Here is a 1,408-nt window from a genome sequence, read left to right on the forward strand (position 1 = left end):
ATCACACTCTATCATCATAAATATTCTCCTATACAATAATCTATAAAATCCCATGTAATTAGTATTTTATCACATATCTCACAACTTTCGCATTTCCTGCTGCAACCATCAGACATTCATGATGATTGAGATTTTGTTTGGGACAGCTTTAGACAACAACTTTTTTATGCTTTTATGAAAAATTTTAACTAAAAAAAACAGTTTTATAAAGCAATAAAAAAGCCATTCCAAACAAACCTGAAATTCAACAAGCAAACTCATTTTGAATCATGCGTTTCCTATTGCAAGAAATGCATCAGACATTCAAGATGATTGAGATTTTGTTTGAGACAGCTTTAGACAACAACTTTTTTAATGCTTTTATAAAATTATTTAATTAAAAAATAGTTTTATAAAACAATTAAAAAAGTCCTCCCAAACAAACCTGAAATTCAACAAGCAAACTCATTTTGAATCACGACAGTGTCGTAAGTAATCATCCATTACCATCATCTCTCCTCTATTAAAAATAATAAGGATAAACTATTTTGTTTTAATTAAATTAACATTTTTGGAGCAAATATAAAAATAAATAAACAGATTAAAATATCGAATAAATTTACATTTTGTTACAATAAACGCCATTTGGAATTAGATCCATCAAATAAAATAATAAATTAGAAAAGAAGCGTTTTTTCTCTCGTTAGATCTGAATCCGGCCACAAACCATATGGTTCCTGCAGGCCTAAACAAAACGACAAAATCCAACGCAATCAGAAAGATCGAACACAAGTCGACGTCGCCTTCTTCTCCATCCCTCGACAAATGGCGACTGCTATCGCTGTCGGATCCCTTCTCTCAATCGTATAAGACACCTCCCAATCTCCTCCCAATATCCAAATCTCACCATCCTATCACTGAATCCCTTTCCGGGTTCCATACAATGCAGCGCCAACACCAATACCCTAAACACGCGAAGAAGAATCCCGCCGTCAAGCCACCGCGGATCGTCATCATTCCGAAATCGGCTCGCGACGACAACGATGATCGATCGAGCGTCTGCAGCATCGGGGCGTTCCACCTCCGGCGTGCAGCCGAGGAGGAGGAGCTTCGGTTGCGGGAAGAATTGGAGATGGAGATCGAGCGGGAGCTCGAGCAAGAGCTGATAGATGGGATCTCTGAACTTGTTCGCCGCCTCAGCGATCTCAAGGCGCGCCAGATCGCGCGGGGTCTCGTTAAGGTGAACGGGGGTGGGCTTACGAAGAAAGCGGAAGTCGATATCGCCGGCGCGACAAGGCGGTGGGTGGTGACCAGCTTTCCGCAGAGAGACCGGGCGGTGGATTTTGGTGAGGAAAGTGGGTACGATTCTGGGTGCTCGGATGCTGAGTCCACAACGGAGGAGGGAGGCTTAAGCAGAAAATGCATCATA

General features: G+C 41.3%; 1 protein-coding gene across 1 annotated transcript; it reads left to right on the top strand.

The window, feature by feature from the left end:
- Positions 1–978: 978 nt before the first annotated feature.
- Positions 979–1,402, top strand: LOC110109045 (the record flags this gene model as incomplete). The annotated part of the gene is given in 1 exon segment (XM_020839941.2): positions 979–1,402. A coding segment is annotated over 1 exon segment (424 nt), but the record flags the coding sequence as incomplete, so codon positions are not given.
- Between the last annotated feature and the right edge of the window lie 6 nt (positions 1,403–1,408).

The sequence above is a fragment of the Dendrobium catenatum genome, unplaced genomic scaffold (assembly GCF_001605985.2).
Source record: "Dendrobium catenatum unplaced genomic scaffold, ASM160598v2 original_scaffold_13875, whole genome shotgun sequence".
Taxonomy (NCBI): domain Eukaryota; kingdom Viridiplantae; phylum Streptophyta; class Magnoliopsida; order Asparagales; family Orchidaceae; genus Dendrobium; species Dendrobium catenatum.